The sequence below is a fragment of the Salvelinus fontinalis genome, chromosome 3, assembly GCF_029448725.1.
Source record: "Salvelinus fontinalis isolate EN_2023a chromosome 3, ASM2944872v1, whole genome shotgun sequence".
Lineage (NCBI taxonomy): Eukaryota > Metazoa > Chordata > Actinopteri > Salmoniformes > Salmonidae > Salvelinus > Salvelinus fontinalis.
In genome coordinates this window covers 24,611,877-24,632,826 of record NC_074667.1, presented here as the reverse complement: position 1 = coordinate 24,632,826, position 20,950 = coordinate 24,611,877, and the positions used below count along the sequence as shown (strand labels likewise).

General features: G+C 44.5%; 1 protein-coding gene across 2 annotated transcripts in view; it reads right to left on the bottom strand.

Annotated features, from left to right (window-relative positions):
* Positions 1 to 20,950, bottom strand: part of LOC129841537 (plexin-A1-like) — a 253,451-nt gene that overhangs the window by 12,361 nt on the left and 220,140 nt on the right. The window contains exons 20-26 of one of the 2 annotated variants that reach the window (XM_055909850.1): positions 20,553 to 20,787; positions 16,179 to 16,327; positions 13,414 to 13,670; positions 10,738 to 10,804; positions 9,739 to 9,885; positions 9,245 to 9,404; positions 8,998 to 9,101 (exon numbers count right to left, since the gene is read on the bottom strand). In XM_055909850.1, the coding sequence (XP_055765825.1) occupies positions 8,998 to 9,101; positions 9,245 to 9,404; positions 9,739 to 9,885; positions 10,738 to 10,804; positions 13,414 to 13,670; positions 16,179 to 16,327; positions 20,553 to 20,787 (1,119 nt within the window). The remainder of the gene's footprint in view (positions 1 to 8,997; positions 9,102 to 9,244; positions 9,405 to 9,738; positions 9,886 to 10,737; positions 10,805 to 13,413; positions 13,671 to 16,178; positions 16,328 to 20,552; positions 20,788 to 20,950) is intronic. The other variant, XM_055909860.1, reaches the window with a different exon arrangement.

The following is a 20,950-nucleotide window of genomic DNA, read 5'->3' as shown; positions in this document are numbered from 1 at the left end:
AAGATCGCAGATTTTAGAGAAACAACAAATGTCGGTTCATATAAGTGACTTATATTGGCTGAAAATAATTAAATTCTTGTTAATATAACGGCACTGTCCAATTTACAGTAGCTATTACTGCGAAAAAACGTCCATGCTATTGTTTGAGGAGAGCTCCTAACAAAACACGTTTTTTAACGCGATAAATTCACCTCTGAAGGTGAATGTGTACTTAAATCAGAGCAAGATTTCAGAATGTATCATCCAAAGGGTCCCAGAGATAACATAAAGTGTTGTTTTGTTAGATAAAATCCTTTTCCATATCCTTAAAAGGTCCATATAGCAAGCACGATCGATTTTGTATTTCCACTCGTTCAATTTGAAAAGAAAGGAATCTGTGAAAATATCACCCTAAACGTTGTTTGAACGAGTAAATTCACATTTGTATCTATTCCTCAGAGATCCTAGAAGGTAACAAGACTTCACTATTTCATTAGGGGTGTAGTATATCCTTTAGGACACCATGTTTGGTCAGAGAGTAACGCCTTCATGGCACACCGATGACGCGGGCGGCCATCACTTGAACGACTGTATCTTTGTCAAATAAGCACATATCGGGTTCAAACAAAGCTAGCTAGATAGCCAATGAGCTGGGCTTTATGGGAGTATCCGGAAACCCCGTCTTGGTCTCAAAATGTAGGCGCTAACCTTTTGCGACAGCATGCCTTTTACGTTGTGTCCAGAGTTATATTCAGAGCAAATCTTGAACTTATAATATGGCTACTAATACTTGGAAAGCTAAATAAAAGTCCAAGCAAATTTGACAATATTCTTGCAGAAAAATGGAATATGAATGCGAATGTCTCCTTCACGATTTGCCCAAATGTACCTGGGGACTTCACACTAAAAGTCTTCTTGTTCACAAATTTTTCAAGTTATCCATTTGCACATATACTGCTGCCAAATTGTGGACACTATTGGAATTACAACCAGAGTGATAGCTAAAACTATGACCTTTCTCTTGCATTTCAAAGATGGTGGTAGAAAAAGACAGGTTGTTTTTTTCTTTGTATTTTCTTCTACCAGATCAATTGTGTTATATTCTCCTACATTCAATTCACATTTCACAAACTTCAAAGTGTTTCCTTTCAAATGGTACCAATAATATGCATAACCTTGCTTCAGGGCCTGAGCTACAGGCAATTAGATTTGGTTATGTCATTTAGGCGAAAGTTGAAATAAAGGGAGCTATCCCTACATCGGCTACGGCGAGCGTGATTACACAGTCGTCCGGAACAGCTGGTGCTCTCATGCATGATTCAGTATTTCTTTCCTTGAAGCGCGCATAGAAGTAATTTAGTTCGTCTGGTAGGCTTGTGTATCTGGGCAGCTCGAAGTTGGGCTTCCATTTGTAGTCTGTAATAGTTTGCAAGCCCTGACACATCCGATGAGCGTCGGAGCCGGGGGAAGTAGGATTCAATCTTAGCCCTGCAATTACGTTTGCCCGTTTGATGGTTCGTCGGAGGGCATAGCGGGATTTCTTATAAGCGTCCGGGTTAGAGACCAGCTCCTTGAAAGCGGCAGCTCTACCCTTTAGCTCAGTGCGGATGTTGCCTTTAATCCATGGCTTCTGGTTGAGGTATGTACAATTGAGGCCGGAAGTTTACATACGCCTTAGCCAAATACATTTAAACTCAGTTTTTCACAATTCCTGACATTAAATCCTAGTAGAAATTCCCTGACTTAGGATCACCACTTTATTTTACGAATGTGAAATGTCAGAATAATAAGAGAGAATGATTTATTTCAGCTTGTATTTCTTTCATCACATTCCCAGTGGGTCAGAAGTTTACATACACTTAATTAGTATTTGGTAGCATTGCCTTTAAATTGTTTAACTTGGGTCAAACGTTTCGGGTAGCCTTCCACAAGCTTCCCACAATAAGTTGGGTGAATTTTGGCCCATTCCTCCTGACAGAGCTGGTGTAACTGAGTCAGGTTTGTAGGCCTCCTTGCTCACACAGGCTTTTTCAGTTCTGCCCACAAATGTTCTATACGATTGAGGTCACGGCTTTGTGATGGCCACTCCAACACCATGACTTTGTTGTCCTTAAGCCATTTTGCTTAAGGAGAACTTTGGACGTATGGTTGGGGTCATTGTCCATTTGGAAGACCCATTTGCGACCAAGCAAATGATGTCTTGAGATGTTGCTTCAATATATACACATAATTTCCCTCCCTCATGATGCCATCTATTTTGTGAAGTGCACCAGTTCCTCCTGCAGCAAAGCACCCCCACAACATGATGCTGCCACCCCCGTGCTTCACGATGGTGTACTTCGGCTTGCAAGCATTTTCATCCAAACATAACAATGGTCATTATGGCCAAACAGTTCTATTTTTGTTTCATCACACCAGAGGATATTTCTCCAAAAAGTTTGATCTTTGTCCCCATGTGCAGTTGTGAACCGTAGTCTGGCTTTTTAATGGTGGTTTTGGAGCAGTGGCTTCGATATAGGACTTGTTTTACTGTGGATATAGATACTTTTGTACCCTTTTCCTCCAGCATCTTCACAATGTCCTTTGCTGTTGTTCTGGAATTGCTTTGCACTTTTCGCACAAAAGTACGTTCATCTCTAGGAGACAGAATGCGTCTCCTTCCTGAGCGGTATGACAGCTGCGTGGTCCCATGGTGTTTATACTTGCGTACTATTGTTTGTACAGATGAATGTGGTACCTTCAGGCATTTGGAAATTGCTCCCAAGGATGAACCAGACCTGTGGAGGTCTACTATTGTTTTTTTGAGGTCTTGGCTAATTTCTTTTGCTTTTCTCATGATGGCAAGCATAGAAGCACTGAGTTTGAAGGTAGTTCTTGAAATACATCCACAGGTACACCTCCAATTGACTCAAATGATGTCAATTAGACTATCAGAAGCTTCTAAAGCCATGACATCATTTTCTGGATTTTTCCAAGCTGTTAAAAGGCACAGTCAACTTAGTGTATTTAAACTTCTGACCCATTGGAATTGTGATGCAGTGAATTATAAGTGAAATAATCTGTCTGTAAACAATTGTTGGAAAAATTACTTGTGTCATGCACAAAGTAGATGTCCTAACCAACTTGCCAAAACTATAGTTTGTTAACAAGAAATTTGTGGAGTGGTTGAAAAACGAGTTTTAATGACTCCAACCTAAGTGTATGTAAACTTCCGACTTCAACTGGATGTAACGGTCACTGTTGGGACAACGTCATCGATGCACTTATTGATGAAGCTGGTGACTCCTCAATGCCATCGGATGAGTCCCGGAACATATTACCGTCTGTGCTTGCAAAACAGTCTTGAGCTTAGCGTCTGCGTCATCTGACCACTTCCGTATTGAGCGAGTCACTGGCACTTCCTGCTTTAGTGTTTGCTTGTAAGCAGGAATCAGGAGGATAGAATTGCCAAATGGAGGGTGAGGGAGAGCTTTGTACACATCTCTGTGTGTGGAGTAAAGGTGGCCTAGAGTTTTTTCCCTCTTGTTGCACATGTAATTAGGTAAAACGGATTGAAGTTTCCCTGCATTTAAAGTCCCCGGCCACTAGGAGCGCCACCTCTGGTTTATCATTTTCTTGTTTGCTTATGGCTTTATACAGCTCGTTGAGTGCGGTCTTAGTGCCAGCATCGGTTTGTGGTGGTAAATAGAGAGTTATGATAAATAGAGATGCTCTACCTCATGCGAGCAAAACCTTGAGACTTCCTTAATATTCGATTATTATTAACAAACAGACACAGACCACCACCCCTTGTCTTACCGGAGGCAGCTGTTCTGTCTTGCCGATGTATATACAGCCAGCTGTATATCATCAATGTCGTCGTTCAGACACGACTCGGTGAAACATGAGATATTGCAGTTTTTAATGTCCCGTTGGTAGGATAGTCTTAACCGGAGCTCATCCAGTTTATTCACCAGTGATTGCAATTTGGCGCGCATAGTGCCTGTGAACGCGCATGCAATGCATACATCTGTCACATACGTCTGTCACGTGAAGAGACATAGGGATTGTTTCTCCTAAACGAGGGATTTCGGTAACATAACTTTTCAGTCAAAAATGGTTGTAATTATTTTTTAAATTTATTTTACCTTTATGTAACTAGGCAAGTGAGTTAAGAACAAATTCTTATTTTCAATGACGGCCTAGGAACAGTGGGTTAACTGCCTTGTTCAGGGGCAGAATGACAGATTTTGACCTTGTCAGCTCGGGGATTCGATCTTGCAACCTTTCGGTTACTAGTCCAACGCTCTAACTACTAGGCTACCTGCATTATGATGCAGCTTCAGCAACACAGACAGCACGATAAACACTGTTGATGTTCTGTGCTGGTCACTGCAGCAGGGAGGAGAGAGAAAGAGACAACGGTGCTAGTCACACAGTCACTCACTGTTATTGTTTTTTTCTTCTTCAGTGCAGCAAGTCTCAGGCCGGCCCAGCACAATCAAATCAGTTGCGGTCGGACTCCCTCTAGTCATATGTGTGTCTTAATTATTTCATCAAACAGTGCTCTTAAAGCATCAGACAATCTCAGTGGATATAGCTGATTTGATCAAAACACAAAGGATGTGTCTATACATGGAAAAATACACGTTTGACAAATTTGACCAATGGACTCGGTTGACCAATACTTTCTTTTAGTCAGAGTCAGCCCTAAATCAATGACTGACGTTTTTATTGGTGTGATAGCAAAAATATGTTTAGAATCAGTATACAAGTAGCATGAGAGTCGTTTCACGAAATGAGTCCCTTTTGCGTGATATTTGAAGAAGTGTGCACCAATATCGGATTTTAAAAGGCTGTTATATTAAATGAAGTCCCCTTTAATATAGACCACATGAAAATGCAAAAATTTTTAATATGAATAAAGACTTGCTAAAGCACCAAAATGTTGGTATGTCCCTCTGAATTCTCTGAAGTTTACTACCACTTAAACTCAAAATTTTTCACCATCATTGTAAATCCCGTTGTTTTGTTACTTTGGGAAAGTAATGTATGGAGATTATTATTTATTTCATGTGATTAGTGATTCATTTTAAGGTAAAAAACAACAACTTGTCCCTCATTTTGAGGTCAAGCATGTTAACGTGAACTGATCTCAAATTTGAATATGGTAAAACTATTTATTTTTAAATACTGAAAAAAATGAACATCTACTAGTCAAATCATAGTGTAAAAGCAGGTGAGCTGGTTCTACTCTTTTTGGCTATTTTCTGGTGTTTTGTGGTGGAAAACTAAGTGGGTTGAGCATAACACAATTTCTTATTTTTTACAATTGTATCTTTTTTTTGTGAAGCTTGCATTCAATTGCCCCTCCCTGTTGCACACAACACACTTTCATTCCCCCTGTCACAAGAAGATTTATAGCTGATTTAAGATTAAATTGCCCCTTAAAGGAAAGATGCACACATTTTAAATGGTATATAGTATTTGTGCATCTCGGAGCGATGTTCTATCGCTGTATTAATTTGGGATCTATCGCATCCCACAGCTGTCCCAGAGTATGTTTGGAATATTTATTTATTGCACAGAAGAACAAGTTGACCAATAGAAAAGGTCAACTTTTGTGCTATGGGGGATAGTAAACCGTCCCTTTTTCAGGACCCTGTCTTTCAAAGATGATTCACAAAAATCCAAATAACTTCACAGATCTTCAATGTAAAGGGCTTAAACACTGTTTCCCATGCTTGTTCAATGAACCATAAACAAGTAATGAACATGCACCTGTGGAACGGTCGTTAAGACACCAACAGCTTACAGACGGTAGGCAATTAAGGTTACAGTTATGAAAACTTAGGACACTAAAGAGGCCTTTCTCTACTAACTCTGAAAAACACCAAAAGAAAGATGCCCAGGGTCCCTGCTCATCTGCGTGAACGTGCCTTATGCATGCTGCAAGGAGGCATGAGGACTGCAGATATGGCCAGGGCAATAAATTGCAATGTCCGCATTGTGAGACGCCTAAGACAGCGCTACAGGGAGACAGGATGGACAGCTGATCATCCTTGCAGTGGCAGACTACGTGTAACAACACCTGCACAGGATCGGTACATCCGAACATCACACCTGCGGGACAGGTACAGGATGGCAAGTTACACCAGGAACGCACAATCCCTCTATCAGTGCTCAGACTGTCCGCAATAGGCTGAGAGAGGCTGAACTGTGGGCTTGTAGGCCTGTTGTAAGGCAGGTCCTCACCAGACATTACCGGCAACTATGGGCAAAAACCCACCGTCGCTGGACCAGACAGGACTGGCAAAAAGTGCTCTTCACTGCCGAGTCGCGGTTTTGTCTCACCAGGGGTGATGGTCGGATTGGTGTTTATCGTCGAAGGAATGAGCGTTACACCGAGGCCTGTACTCTGGAGCGGGATCGATTTGGAGCTGGAGGGTCTGTCATGGTCTGGGGCAGTGTGTCACAGCATCATCGGACTGACCGTGTTGTCATTGCAGGCAATCTCAACACTGTGCGTTACAGGGAAGACATCCTCCTCCCTCCTCATGTGGTACCCTTCCTGCAGGCTCATCCTGACATGACCCTCCAGCATGACAATGCCACCAGCCATACTGCTCGTTCTGTGCGTGATTTCCTGCAAGACAGGAATGTCAGTGTTCCGCCATGGCCAGCGAAGAGCCCGGATCTCAATCCCATTGAGCACGTCTGGGACCTGTTGGATCGGAGGGTGAGGGCTAGGGCCATTCCCCCCAGAAATGTCCGGGAACATGCAGGTGCCTTGATGGAAGAGTGGGGTAACATCTCACAGCAAGAACTGGCAAATCTGGTGCAGTCTATGAGGAGGAGATGCACTGCAGTACTTAATGCAGCTGGTGGCCACACCAGATACTGACTGTTACTTTTGATTTTGACCCCCCCCTTTGTTCAGGGACACACCATTTCTGTTAGTCGCATGTCTGTGGAACTTGTTCAGTTTATGTCTCAGTTGTTGAATCTAGTTATGTTCATACAAATATCACACATGTTAAGTTTGCTGAAAATAAACACAGTTGACAGTGAGAGGACGTTACTTTTTTGCTGAGTTTAGATGACATAGGCTAGTGCTTTTGCTCTTCGTTAGGCCTATTAATCTTGTTGGCTGACAAAAGTAGGCTAAATGTGGACAGTTTTAAAATCTTCAACTTGCGCCTCAGATTTCAATAAGAGGTTGTGTCCCCGATGTGTCTGTCTTCATTCACTTGAAGCTGACTCTTAGGTGAAATGATTGTGAGCAGGACCAGATCACTTGACAGGCATTGGCTACATCTGAGAGAGCCATGTGAGTGAGAGGTGCTTCTTAGCACGGCAGCTGGGAGAATGGAATTATAATTAGCCTATTATATTCAGCCCAAGGGCACAACGGCTACTTTGGTTGCAAAAGGCATGGAATTTTGAGGGGGGCATTATGGCCACTCAAAGGGCATGCCGCCGGGAAATTTGAGGCCTGGTGTGAAAATTATCAAGTGCTTGTCAAATGGTGAATGAGAGACTGATGAAGTGGGTGCAGCTTGCTTTTTTCATTAGAGCCCCATCATGCAGCCATAGAATTTATTAAACATCAAAACATATAGCCCAACGTTTGTACTATTAAAGTTGCATAAATAAGTTGCATAAATTATTAAGCATATAGGAGGACAGTTTCTTTGTTAACCGCTCAACACAGAGTAGCTGCATGTGCGCACTTGCTTTGAAATCGTTTGGAGAAAATATCCTTTATATTTTATTAAGCTATGATAAATTGAATTCTTCATTCTATAAAATAATAAAAACAATTATGCCATGGAATTCTAAGCAAATCTTGTCTGCTAAATGAACTAGTGTAGCTCACAATTGTAATTATTGTAATTATGTAATTATTCGATTTATTGCCTACCTCATGCCTTTTGCACACATTGTATATAGATTCTCTTTTTTCTACCATGTTATTGACTTGTTTATTGTTTACTCCATGTGTAACTCTGTGTTGTCTGTTCACACTGCTATGCTTTATCTTGGCCAGGTCGCAGTTGCAAATGAGAACTTGTTCTCAACTAGCCTACCTGGTTAAATAAAGGTGAAATAAAAAATAAAATAAAAACAGCCTTATCGCATACCAGATCAGGGCCTAACATACTGTAAGGACAACTCAGAGTATGCTATTCTGTTCTTCAGAAATAGACAACATTTTCTTCATGTTTCTTTAGACCTGTCTAAAATAAATTGATTTATTGTGATGGTGTAGGCTATATTAAATGGGTTTTAAAAACTTTTTAAAAATGTAGATGTTCCAACGGTCTGCGTCAATGGCTTGTAGGCTATGCGTGGAAGCCAGGAGATGCTAAGCGTGTTAATGTTAATTAACAGTCAATTACTGTGAGACCGGCAGTTATTTGCTTAACAATCACCGGCTAACCGAATTTCATGACCGCCACAGCCCTATTCACACCCCTTGACTTTTTGCACATTTTGTTGTGTTACAGAATGAATTTAAAATGGCTTAAATTGAGATTTTGTGTCAATACCCCATAACGTAAAAGTGGAATTATGTTTTTCATTTTTGATTTTATTTTTATTAATAAAAAATGAGAAGCTGAAATGTCTTGAGTCAATAAGTATTCAACCCCTTTGTTATGGCAAGCCTAAATAATAGAAAAGTCACACAATAAGTTGCATGGACTCACTCTGTGTGCAATAATAGTGTTTAACATGATTTTTGAATGACTACCTCATCTCTGTACCCCACACAAAATCCTAGAGAAAAACCTGGTTCAGTCTGGTTTCCACCAAGACACTGAGGGGAAATTGGTGATATGACACCCATGAATTTGTGGCTGCAGACACCAAGTGATGTTCGAGTGGTGTCCTACGTCGATGCAGAAATATTTGTAAATCTGTAATTGTAAAGTATAGACTACAAATAAAATGTAATTGATTGAATAATTGACTGATTGATTAAACAACATGACTTAGTCAACTTTGATATCTAAACCTAAAGCATGAGAGACTTGCCTGGTAATGGGCCAGTGTGTTGAGTCTCTTCCAGTCGTTGTCTATCTTGGTGGTGACGTCCTCGTCCTGGAGGATGATCCGGGCCATCCTTCCCTGACGCCACTCTGAACACAAACATAGGGGACAGAGAGAGAGAGAGGGGTGTTAGTGTGTGTGTGTCCGTGGGTCTGCATGCACTCATTTGTGTGTATGTATGATGCGTACGCAGGTGTGTGTGTGTGTGCTTATAAGTGTGTGTCCTCCTCACCTAAGTCCATGTCTCCAGCCTTGGGTCTCTGGGAGTAGGGACTGCCTTTGTACACCGCGTCCAGCAACTTCTCCTTCACCTGAGTCACCGTGTCACAGTTCAGCCCCTTCACCGTCACCTCTGGGGCATTCTCGTTCTCCGGGTTCACACAGTGCAGGGTCTAGAGGGTGTGCGGTGTGGGGGTAAAAGGTCAAAGTTCAGATTGGGAGAGGGGGAAGAGTCACTGGACTAGAGGCTTGAAGCAGAGCGATTAGTGTGGGCATGTGAGGTGACACTGTGTGAAACACGACAGTTCAGCTACTATGTGTCATATAACATATTAACCCGTATTATACTGTTATGCCAAGTCGCTTTATTGACGTCTATGCTATTCTAGCTACTATATTACCTAGCTAGTCAGACGAATGGTTCTCAGGGCAATGAATTGATTCAGTGAGATAATGTCAAAGTGTTCGGTTTACTTTTGTGATTCAAGCTGTGACTGCGGTACTGACCAGGGTCTTGTAGTCAATCTGCTGTCTGATGAGCTTGTCCTCGCTGAGGGAGTAGCGCGCCTCTCCTGTGATGGAGTCTATAGGCCCCTTCTCCATCTGCTGCTTGATGGCACAGTACAGCATGAACAGGGGCTCGCCAGCACACTCCTACACACACAGGGGCAAAGGTGAGAGGTCACTTACACACATAAATACACTTAGGACATGTCACTGATACATACACACAACAATAGGAAATAAAGTAGTGTTCAAAAGCAAGACAACAAGTATGCTTACTTACTTGAGAAAGTCAAGTTTGATCATGCATGAATGGTAAAATTAGTGCATTCCAATCTGCTGTTAGCCACAGTGCCTATGGCACTGCTAAACGTCATAGCAAGCCTCCCATGGCTATTGGCATGGGGACAAGTGACCCACTCCCGGGTAGCAATTTCTCCCCTGTGCATTTTAACCCGGGGAAAAACAGCCTTTACTAAGGTAGAACGTTTCGAAATGTACACTCAGCTTGGGGCCAACGTTGAGAGAACGCTAGTGGCAGTTGATGGAGGAGTTAACAGAAGGTTAACGAGTCAGGAGCGAAAAAGCACTCTGCTGCGTGAAAGGTGTCAACGAGGCAATGAGAGGTTGGCTAGCGGGGCCTCTGGTTTTTCTCCTTTTCTCCCCTTGTTCCTCCATCGTTCCGACTTCTGCCTAGCACAGTGATTCTCACCTCCGTCTTGTGCTAGTTTCTCCCCCTGGCTTCACCTTTTTCTCCATCTCCTCATATTTCTCTGCTCCTTCCACCCAGCTGGTTCTCTACTTTTGTGTTTTTCCTCTCTTTTCCTTGAGACTTGAGTAGACGTATCAATTCAGAGCAGAAGACAAGAGTTTGCAACGGAAAGCAAAAACAAGCCTTTCTTATTGGTCAAACCCAGGTCGTCCTTCCCTGTTTCAGTTAGTTTTCTTCACTTTGGTGCCTAATGAACACGAAACACGTGCTTGCGTCCCTGACAGACTTACCTTGAGGAACTTGTAGAGGAGGAATGTGAACCAGTTGGTGAGCATCTTCTCAGCCACCGACTCAGTCCTACGGGGGCGGGGGGGGAGGAAAAGAAAGATTCAGAGAAAAACGTTATCTTCTGGAATGACAGTTTTAATGGCAACAACATAAATCAAGACTTGACTGACAGAGGAACGACTGTACAAGGATTGGAGATTTTGGAGTGAATTCTGCCTTCTTCCTCCTAGTAACAAGTGACCAACCTCCCCTCGGGCTAGTAACTGAGAGCAAATACATACCATTTTCCCTGGGAAAAGGTGTTTAACACAGAAGTTCACTTCAAAGAGCTTAACTTAAAATTATCCCACAGAATGCTGGTAGGCTATACCCTTCTCTCTGCACACAAACAAATTAACTCAAATAACAAAACCCACATTTCTTTTTGTTCAAAGCAAACCCAGCAATCTTCATTAAAAACACAGCAATTAGTCTAATTCGTTAACGTCTCTTGCTAATCACCAACCTGGCTCGTAATGAGGAGCCTCCAGAAAGGTTCCCCCCTCCAGAAAGAAAGTTAAAAACACAAGTAATTAAAAGGCATTGTAATTAACGCGACTTACTACATTTAATTTGTTAACAGCAACGAGGGAAGAGTGTGTGTGCGCGCGCGCGTGTGTGTTTGTGACACAGTATGAAAGGAAGGGACTTAAGGGGGAAAAGCTTTGTTTTCTCACCCGCCCCCTCCTCTGTCCCTCCTTTTCGAGTCAGTGCTGCCGTCTCCTGAATAATACATTCCCAGAGACTATGATTACTCAGAAAGGGATGAATCAAGGATTGTGTGTGTATGTGTGTGCCAGCTAGCAGGTCGTCCAGGGTTGAGACTGGGAGCAGAGATTGTGAGAAGAAAAGTCATGTAGTCTATTCTTCCTAGAAGTCTGTTCAGATTTGTTTGATGTGGGCAAAATGTGTTCTTTTTCCTTCGCATAGAGGAGAGGGAGATGAGAGGGAGATGAGAGGTAGAGGAGAGGGAAAGGAGAGGGAGAGGGAGAGGTAGAGGGAGAGGGAGAGGTAGAGGGAGAGGTGAGGTAGAGGAGAGGTAGAGGAGAGGGAGAGGAGAGGTAGAGGAGAGGTAGAGGAGAGGTAGAGGAGAGGTAGAGGAGAGGTAGAGGAGAGGGGTTGAAAGTAGAGTGGACCAGGAAGGAACATGCTTTTTTGGGGACTGGTGAACACCAACTCCTTACTAATCTGGTGTGAGTGAGTGAGTGAGTGAGTGAGCGAGCGAGCGAGCGAGTGGGCATGCATGCATGCGTGGATGGAAGTGTAGTATAATTCATAATGAACATGGAAAATGTTTTGGAATAGTGTTGTCTAAAACCTAAAATCACCAACACACAAAGGGAATTCTGTAGCTCAAATCTGTGTGCGTGCAGCCATATGTGTGTCATCGTCATAACCAGGACAGTGTATGTGCCACATTCCTCCAGCGGGGCTTTCAGCAACATCATGCCAATTTCACCGCCGCAGCAGACTGGCTCAAAGTCATTTATTTGATTTGAATTTAATTACATATCTCTCAATGGAGAGGGAAAACGTCCCCTTTTCATAATTTCATGTTTAATTCCTGTGTCTATAATTTCGCTCTATCCCTTTCTTCATGTCTCTCTCTCGGTCTTACCCAACTGATTACCAGTCTCGGTCTCCCCTGGGATATTTCTCCCATTTTCTGCCTTAACATTCCATTCTCTCGCTCCCCAGTGCCGTGCACTCTCTCTCTCTTGACCTTCCTCTACCTCCATCTTTCTCTGTCTCTAATCTGTCATTCGTCCTCCCACTAGTACTCCGTCTCTCCCTCCCTCTCCTTCTAGTCACCTTTGTCATTCCCTCTCTTTCCACACTCCACAACCCCTTTCACACTCTCCCCATCTCGCAGTCCTCCTCCCTCGCTCTCTCTCTCCCTGTATCTCTCTCTCCTTCTCCTTCTTTCCCTCTCCTCCCCTCCCTCTTTCCCTCTCCTCCCCTCCCTCTTTCCCTCTCTCTCCCTTTTTCCCTCTCTCTCTCTGTCTGGCTCAGTAGTCCTGTCTGCCCTGTGGCTGGCTGAGTGGCTGGGCCTCCTGTGGGAGTCAGTGGGTGTGCTCAGGGGTGTAATCCTTCCTGACAGAGACAATGCTGAGGTGGAGGAGAGGGGACGGAGGAGAGTGGGAGAGCGAGGAGAGGTAGGCTACAGTTACTGGTCGTCTACAGCGGCCCTCTTTAGTCTAACACACGTTAGAATGGATAACTAATAACTAAAGCGGCTAAATGATAACAAAAAACGGCTAACTGATAACAAAAACAGCTAACTGATAACAAAAACGGCTAACCACTAAGCTATGGCAGATCAATCCTCTCTCTTTCCTTTCTACCAGGCTCAATTCTACACCTCATAGGCTACGCAGATAGGCTAGCCCAACCCACCCTTACTCATAGCCTAACACAGGCGGGCCGTACCTTCGAAGCAGAACCGTTGGGGGTGGTACTCACTTTCCAGGTTCCTGATGATTATATAGCAAAGCTCGACCCAACCACACCCCAACCTACGCGGATCACACCTTCTGAGAAGCAGCTTGGGGTGGTTCGTGCTCTCTAGGCCCTAACCCTCTCCCCCCTCACACATGCTACACCAGCCCAACACAACACAACCCAATGGTGGACCGTACCTTCTCAACAGTAGCTTGGGGTGGTTCTTGCTCTCCAGGTTCTTGTCGATTAGGTCTGAGAGGAGCTGTTTTAACACCCCTGTGGCGTACTCCATCTCGCCCTGGAGCGCAGTCATGACCAGCGACGCCACGTTGCCGCGGTCTCGCATGGAGAAAGAGCGTTGAGCTTCAAGCGTGCGGATGAAGGTCAAGAGGAAGTGCTTCTTGGTGAGCAGCTGGCCGAACAGGGTCAGAGCCTTCTCCACATTGGCCTGAACCTATCAGAGAGAGGGGGCCAGAGCAGTCTTTGAGGTACAAAAGACCCAATATCACAGACATCTGGTCGCGCACACAGGCACAAACTTGCACACACACTCTCCATGAAGCTGTATGAATCAAACAACCCCCCCCCCCAATAGAACACCAGGTTATTTTGAAAGCAGCCAGTGGTGGCTGGTTGTCTTGTAGGAAGGCGAAACCAGGTGGCGTGGCGAGAAATTGTATTGGCGCACCACAGTTGAGGCTAATCGCATCTGGGAAACGCATGAAAATCCGATGCTAGGCACCAGACAGATGTGCAACACAGTGCATAGCTAGTAGATATACTGTATGTCTCGCTCCTCTCTCTCCTCAACCCTCAGAGCTGGTACCGTACAATACATGCACCATCCAGAAAACGCATCTTCTTATAAGTCTATGTATGTATGTACAGTTGAAGACGGAAGTTTACATACACCTTAGCCAAACACATTTCAACTCAGTTTTTCACAATTCCTGACAAAATCCCCTGTCTTAGGTCAGTTAGGATCACCACTTTATTTTAAGAATGTGAAATGTCAGAATAATAGTAGAGAGAATTATTTATTTCAGCTTTTATTTCTTTCATCACATTCCCAGTGGGTCAGAAGTTTACATACACTCAATTAGTATTTGGTAGCATTGCCTTTAAATTGTTTAACTTGGGTCAAACGTTTCGGGTAGCCTTCCACAAGCTTCCCACAATAAGTTGGTTGAATTTTGGCCAATTCCTCCTGACAGAGCTGGTGTAACTGAGTCAGGTTTGTAGGCCTCCTTGCTCACACACGCTTTTTCAGTTCTGCACACATATTATCTATGGGATTAAGATCAGGGCTTTGTGATGACCACTCCAATACCATGACTTCGTTGTTCTTAAGCCATTTTGCCACAACTTTGGAAGTATGCTTGGGGTCATTGTCCATTTGGAAGACCCATTTGCGACCGAGCTTTAACTTCCTGACTGATGTCATGAGATGTGGCTTCAATATATCCACATCATTTTCCTCTCTGATGATGACATTTATTTTGTGAAGTGCACCAGTTCCTCCCGCAGCAAAGCACCCCCACAACATGATGCTGCCACCCCCGTGGTTCACGGTTGGGATGGTGTTCTTCGGCTTGCAAGCCTCCCCCTTTTTCCTCCAAACATAACGGTGGTCATTATGGCCAAACAGTTCTATTTTTGTTTCATCAGACCAGAGGACATTTCTCCAAAACATACGATCTTTGTCCCCATGTGCAGTTGCAAACCGTAGTTTGGCTTTTTTATAGCGTTGTTGGAGCAGTGGCTTCTTCCATGCTGAGCGGCCAGTCAGGTTATGTCGATATAGGACTCGTTTTACTGTAGATATAGATACGTTTGTACCTGTTTCCTTCAGCATCTTCACAAGGTCCTTTGCTGTTGTTCTGGGATTGATTTGCACTTTTCGCACCAAATTACGTTCAGCTCTAGGAGACAGAACGCGTCTCCTTCGTGAGTTGTATGACGGCTGCGTGGTCCCATGTTGTTTATACTTGTGTACTATTGTTTGTACAGATGAACGTGGTAACTTCAGGCATTTGAAAATTGCTCCCAAGGATGAACCAGACTTGTGGAGGTCAACAATTTTTTTTCTGAGGTCTTGGCTGATTTCTTTTGATTTTCCCATGATGTCAAACGAAGAGGCACTGAGTTTGAAGGTAGGCCTTGAAATACATCCACAGGTACACCTCCAAATGACTCAAAATATGTCAATTAGCCTATCAGAAGCTTATAAAGCCATGCCATCATTTTCTGGAATTTTCCAAGCTGTTTAAAGGCACAGTCAACTTAGCGTATGTACACTTCTGACCCACTGAAATTGTGATAGTGAGTTATAAGTGAAATGATCTGTCTGTAAACTATTTTTGGAAAAATTACTTGTGTCATGCAAAGTAGATGTCCTATCCGACTTGCCAGAACTATAGTTTGTTAACAAGAACTTTGTGGAGTGGTTGAAAAACGAGTTTTAATGACTTCAACCTAAGCGTATGTAAACGTCCGACCTCAACTGTCTGTGTGTGTGTGTGTGTGTGTGTGTGTACGCGTGTGTGATGGTATTGTAATAGGTTATAGGCCATGCTATCTTGACCTGATGTCGCAATGTGGCGCAGTTGAGTGATCGATACATAACCGCTCTTTTAGTGGTGAAATAATGGAATAGAATGGAAGAGTGTTTCATTGAATGTGTGAGTCCTGTTTCTCAGACTCTGGACATGCTATGGCCGTCTATCAATCTCAACGTTTCCACAGTGTGTTAGAAAGGTCTCTGGGCCCCGTATTCACAAAGTGTTCCAGAGTAGGAGTGCTGATCAAGCGCTTATTAGATCATAATAGGCCTATTAGATCCTACATCAGCATTGCTATGGGGTTACCATGGTTTGAGTACAAGCCCCCCCCCCCCCCCCCCCCCAAGAATTACATCACCCCTAAGAGTCAATGCATAATTGGAACCCTGGGCGTTACTGACCCGTACCTCCATCTCCTTGAGCACGGGGTGGTCCTCGATACCGGGGAAGAGGACCCTCATGGCATAGGTTCTGTAGTCTAGGAAGGGGATGCCAGCTCCGTCCAGCTCCTGGGTCAGCTCATGTATGTCTGTCTGCAGCTCCGCAAAGGCTAAGGAGAGAGAAGGGAGGGAGGGAGGAGTAGAGAGGTACAAGGATAGTGCATCTATTGTTAACGTACGTACAGAACGGCACTGACAGTTTTAACATTGGTCATGTGTTAAATATTTGTCAGTGTTGTTGGAGGATAAAAGCTAAACATCTTGGACTGATTTTAAGTGAACTCGAGTAGAGAGGACACCAAGAGCTGGAAGAAATATGGACACACACCTACGCAAACACACATTTCACCTCTCTCCCTACCGCAGAGCTCTCCACGCAGCAGAGTGGCCGCATGATATATCTTAGTGTCTCACTGTTCATAGACATTCTGCTCTCTACATGCGTGTCCTATGACCCATTGTATGTCCCCTCCATTTCTTTCAGTGGCGTCTAAAGTCGGTAGCCATCAAGTGCTTTGAAAGGCTGGTCATGGCTCACATCAACACCATCATCCCTGAAACCCTAGACCCACTCCAATTCGCATACCACCCCAACAGATCCACAGATGACGCAATCTCCATCACACTCCACACTGCCCTCTCCCACCTGGACAAAAGGAACACCTATGTGAGAATGCTGTTCATTGACTACAGCTCAGTGTTCAACACCATAGTGCTCTCAAAGCCCATCAATAAGCTAAGGACCCTGGGACTAAACACCTCCCTCTGCAACTGGAACCTGGAATTCCTGACGGGCCGCCCCCGGGTGGTATGGGTAGGCAACAACCAACACTGGGGACAATCAGGGGGTGCATGCTTAGTCCCCTCCTGTACTCCCTGTTCACCCACAACTTTGTGGGCAAGCACGACTCCAACACCATCATTAAGTTTGCTGATGACACAACAGTGGTAGGCCTGATCACCGGCAAAGATGAGACAGCCTATATGGAGGTCATCAGAGACCCGGCAGTGTGGTTTCAGGACAACAACATCTCCCTCAATGTGAGCAAGACATATGAGCTGGTCGTGGACTACAGGAAAAGCTGAGCCGAACACGACCCCATTAATATTGACAGGGCTGTAGTGGAGCTGGTCGAGAGTTTTATTTTCCTTGGTGTCCACATCACCAACATGATTGGGAATGTGACGAACACACCAAGACAGTCGTGAGGAGAACACGACAACACATATTCCCCCTCAGGAGACTGAAAAGATTTGGCATGGGTCCCCAGATCCTCAAAAAGTTATACAGCTGCACCATCGAGAGCATCCTGACCGGCTGCATCAAAGCCTGGTATGACAACTGCTCGGCATTCAACCGTAAGGCGCTACAGAGGGTAGTGCGTACTGCCCAGTACATCACTGGGGCCAAGCTTCCTACCATCCAGGACCTATATACTAGGCGGTGTCAGAGGAAGTCCCCAAAAAATTGTCAAAGAGTCCAGTCACCCAAGTCATAGAATGTTCTCTCTACTACCGCACAGCAAACGGTACTAGAGGGCCAAGTCTAGGACCAAAAGGCTCCTTTAACAGCTTCTACCCCAAAGCCATAAGACTGCTGAACAATTAATCAAAAATGGCCACCCGGACTATTTACATGGACACCCCGCCCTTTGTTTTTGTCACTTCACCTCGACTAACTTGTTCCACCGCACATTGACTTGGTACCGGCACCCTCTGTATATAGGCTCGTTATTGTTATTTTGTTGTGTTACTTTTAATCTTATTTTTTTACTTTGTAAATATTTTCTTAACCTGCATTGTTGGTTAACTTCTTTGGGGTAGGGAGCAGTATTTTCACGTCCGGATGAAAAGCGTGCCCAGAGTAAACTGCCTGCTACTCGGGCCCAGATCCTAGGACATGCATATATTAGTAGATTTGGATAGAAAACACTCTGAAGTTTCTAAAACTGTTTGAATGATGTCTGAGTATAACAGAACCCATATGGCAGGCAAAAACCTTAGAAAAAATCCAACCAGGAAGTGGGAAATCTGATGTTTGTAGGTTTTCAACTCTTTGCTTATCCAAGATACAGTGGAAATGGGGTCATGTTGCACTTCCTAAGGCTTCCACTAGATGTCAACAGTCTTTAGAACCTTGTTTGATGCTTCTACTGTGACGTGGGGGCGAATGAGAGGAGATTGAGTAAGGTCTCTCCCAGAGTGCCACGAGCTGACCATGGGCTGACCATTCGCGTTCATGTGAGAGTTAGCTGCGTTCCATCGCATTTCTGAAGACAAAGGAATTCTCCGGTTGGAACATTATTGAAGTTTATGTTAAAAACATCCTAAAGATTGATTCTATACATCGTTTGATATGTTTCTATGAACTGTAACGGAACTTTTTGGACTTTTCGTTCGTACTTTCCACTGGACTTGCACGCGCGTCGTGAATTTAGATTGTGTACTGAACGCGCGAACACCAAGGAGGAATTTGGACATAAATGATGGACATCATCGAACAAAACAAACATTTATTGTGGAACTGGGATTCCTGGGAGTGCATTCTGATGAAGATCATCAAAGGTAAGTGAATATTTATAATGCTATTTCTGACTTATGTTGACTCCAACATGGCGGATATCTCTTTGGGTGTTGACGAGGTGAGACGCTACCGTCCCACATACCCTAGAGAGGTTAAGGGCTTGTAAGTAAGCAATTCACGGTAAGGTCTACACCTGTTGTATTCGGCGCATGTGAGAACTCTGTTTGAATAATCTCTCTGTCTCTTGTAGTGTAATCTTGACTAAAGAAACCCCACAAACAAATAAGGAAATAAACACAGTCTGATCGATATCTCTCTCTCTCACATATCTTTTTTCTCTGTCCTTCTTTATCCACCTCTCTTTGACCCCCCCTATCGCTCTCTATCCATCTTACCCTCTCTCTGTCCCTTTATCCATCTCTCCTTATGCCCCTTTCTCTGTTTCTGTGTCCCCTCATCTCTCTATCCATTTCTACCTGTACCTCCCTTTCACATACCCTCCTTCCCTCTATCCATCTCTCGGTTGCTTTATCACACCCTGCCTCTTGTCCCTCGATCCATTCGCACCTGTATCTCCCCCTCTCGCTATCCATCTCTCCCTTCGCTGTGGCTCTATCCATCTCTCCCGTCTCTGGGGCTCTATCCATCTCTCCCTATGCACCTTTATCTATCTCTCCCTGTCGCTCTCCATCCATCTGTGGTGACTGTGGGGGACAGACAAGGTGGTGACCCCTGGATGGATAGTGTGGCGAAGACGGCGGCCAATCGGTGTCTGTTGCCATGTGGCGCTGGGCAGAGATGGCCATTTTTTAACTGGTTTTAACTGTGCAATGCATTGTTACTAAGAATGCTTCATATCACACCAGTCTTGCCAACCTGGGTACCAGTCGGTTTAGCTAACATTCCACTCTGGTCATTCTTTGGCAATGACACAGAGTGTATAAGGAGTGGAATGTTAGATAAACAGACCGGTACCCCAGGCTACAGTCTCGCTATCTAGTGAAAATATTTAAGCATGGGATGGGCTACTTCTAGGTTCTCTAAACTGCAGAGCAGATGCTGCAGTATGATTCTCCTTATGGAACCCTCAAACCTCTCTCTCCATCTATCTTCAACGAAAATCAAATCGACTCTATTTCCACTCTCTCCCAAAACAGACAGACAGACAGTATCACTGGCCTCCCACCAGATCAGGAGTGTGCCAAATGAACAAATGTTAATGTGAGAGCACGCGTTGCAGACACCTCCCCCCCTCTCCTTCCTTCCCCCGCTCTCTCTCCCCATCCCTTCCACCCCCTATTCATATCTCTCTCTCCATCCACCATTCTCTCGAACCTCCCTCTCTATTCCGAAAGCAGAAAGGCCATCCAAGCAGACCTCACATTGGGGAGGGACCCAACATCTGGCGCCGAGCGGCGGAGCCCAGATCAAAGTGTTCTTCTGGATGGGTACCAAGAGCAAGCAGCACCCAGTGGGAGGGCCATTTTGTGTGTGTGTGTGTGTGTGTGTGTGTGTGTGTGTGTGTGTTTTTGGATGGAGAGGAAGTACATGGATATTGAGCTTGTCCTGCTCTGCCTCCAGAACAATGCTCTCCTATTTCGATTTGTTTTGTATTCTTCTCAGGAAGACCACGATTCATCGACTGTTCGTGTGCTGGGCTGGAACAGATGTCTGCACCACCAGTAGTAGCCCCTCAAGTCGCGAGAAACCTGGCCTACTTTTTGTTGATTGACAGCTGTTGCTTAGCCTCCTCGTCCTGAATAGGTCAATAAAGTTGAATTTAATGTAATTGATTGACAGGTGTGGCTTACCTTCCTTGCACTCCAGCGCCACCCGGGACTCCAGGTTGTCCATTTGGAGCTGCAGGCGTTTCAGTGTGCGGTCGGCGTCCCGCGACTTCCTCTTGTAGGCGATGAGCACGGCGATGATGACCAATAGGAGCAGGCCGCCGCCCCCTCCGATGCCGATGATGGCGGGCAGGGTAAGCAGGCTGTCAGAGTAGATCTGGAGGGTACCGGGGGAGTACTCAAAGCCCCCCACGCGCACCTTGGGGAGGTGAAACACACTGTTTTAGATTCTTCATAGGAAAATAACTTTAAAACACACATTTCAACACAGTCATATGGTGCATTAGATGTCATTTAGCAGAAATAGAGTGCACGTACACACACACACACACACAGGACTTCCAGCTCTTTGTCGCTGCTAT